This window comes from Eimeria mitis, genomic scaffold, assembly GCF_000499745.2.
Source record: "Eimeria mitis Houghton genomic scaffold, Emh_scaff1749, whole genome shotgun sequence".
NCBI lineage: Eukaryota > Apicomplexa > Conoidasida > Eucoccidiorida > Eimeriidae > Eimeria > Eimeria mitis.
The window spans coordinates 6,060-6,973 of NW_013570065.1; the positions used below are offsets into that span (position 1 = coordinate 6,060).

The 914-nt window shown below is 55.7% G+C and overlaps 1 protein-coding gene across 1 annotated transcript in view; it reads right to left on the reverse strand.

Moving 5' to 3' along the window:
• EMH_0042860 (uncharacterized protein) overlaps positions 1-914 on the reverse strand; it is a gene marked incomplete at both ends in the record, with an annotated part of 8,411 nt that overhangs the window by 5,116 nt on the left and 2,381 nt on the right. The window contains one exon of the mRNA XM_013495780.1: positions 1-794. Within this exon, the coding sequence (XP_013351234.1) occupies positions 1-794 (794 nt within the window). The remainder of the gene's footprint in view (positions 795-914) is intronic.

Sequence of the window (914 nt, forward strand, 5' to 3'; positions counted from 1 at the left end):
GGCCCCCATCTTTCCTTCAGATCTATCCTCGCTGCGTGGCACAACAGCCATTTCTCTTTCTTCTGCTGCTGCTGCTGCTGCTGCTGGTGTTGCTGCTGCTGCTGCTGCTGCTGCTCTGTCTGCCTTTCCTGGTGCTGCTGCTGAAGACGCCGCAGCACGATCTCCTGCTGGAGCCATCTTTGCTGCTGCTGCTGCTACTGCTTCTGCTGCTGCTGCTGCTGTTATCTCTGCGCCAGCTTCTGTTTCAGCTGCCGCTGCTGTTGCTGCTGCTGCTGCTGCTGTTGCTGCTTCCGCAGCCGCTATGGCTATTTCTGCTTCGCGTGTTGCTGCTGTTTCTGCTTCTGCTGCTGCCTTTGCTGCAGTACCAGCAGCAGCTGCTGTTGCTGTTCCCGCTGCTAGTACAGGTACTGCTGCAGTAGAAACTTCTGTTGCTGCTGTTTCGGCTGCTGCTGCTGCTGCTGCTGCAGCTGCTGCTGCAGCTGCTGCTTCTGTCGCTGCAGTCTCAGCTGCTGTTCCCGTTGCTGCTCCAGCTTTAGCTGCCCCCGCTGCCTTTGCTGCTGCTGCTTCTGTTGCTTCTGCTGTTGCCGCTTCACCTGTATTCGGTCCTGCTGCTGCTGCAGTTCTTGCGACCTCGGATTCTGCTGCTGTTTCTGCTGCTGTTTCTGCTGCTGCTGTTTCTGCTGCTGCTGTCGTCTCCTCTCTTTGAGTTTCTTCTTCTGCTTCTCTTTTTGCTGAATAGAGCTCTGCTGCTGCTGCAGCTTCTGCTGCTGCTGTTGCTGCGTTCAAATCTCTTTCTGCAGCAGCAGCAGCAGCAGCAGCAGCAATTGCTGCTTTGATTTCTGCTTCTGCTGCGTCGGATGTTTCTATATCCCGTGTTCCATATGCAGCTACTTCCCTCAGTTTTGCTGCTGCTG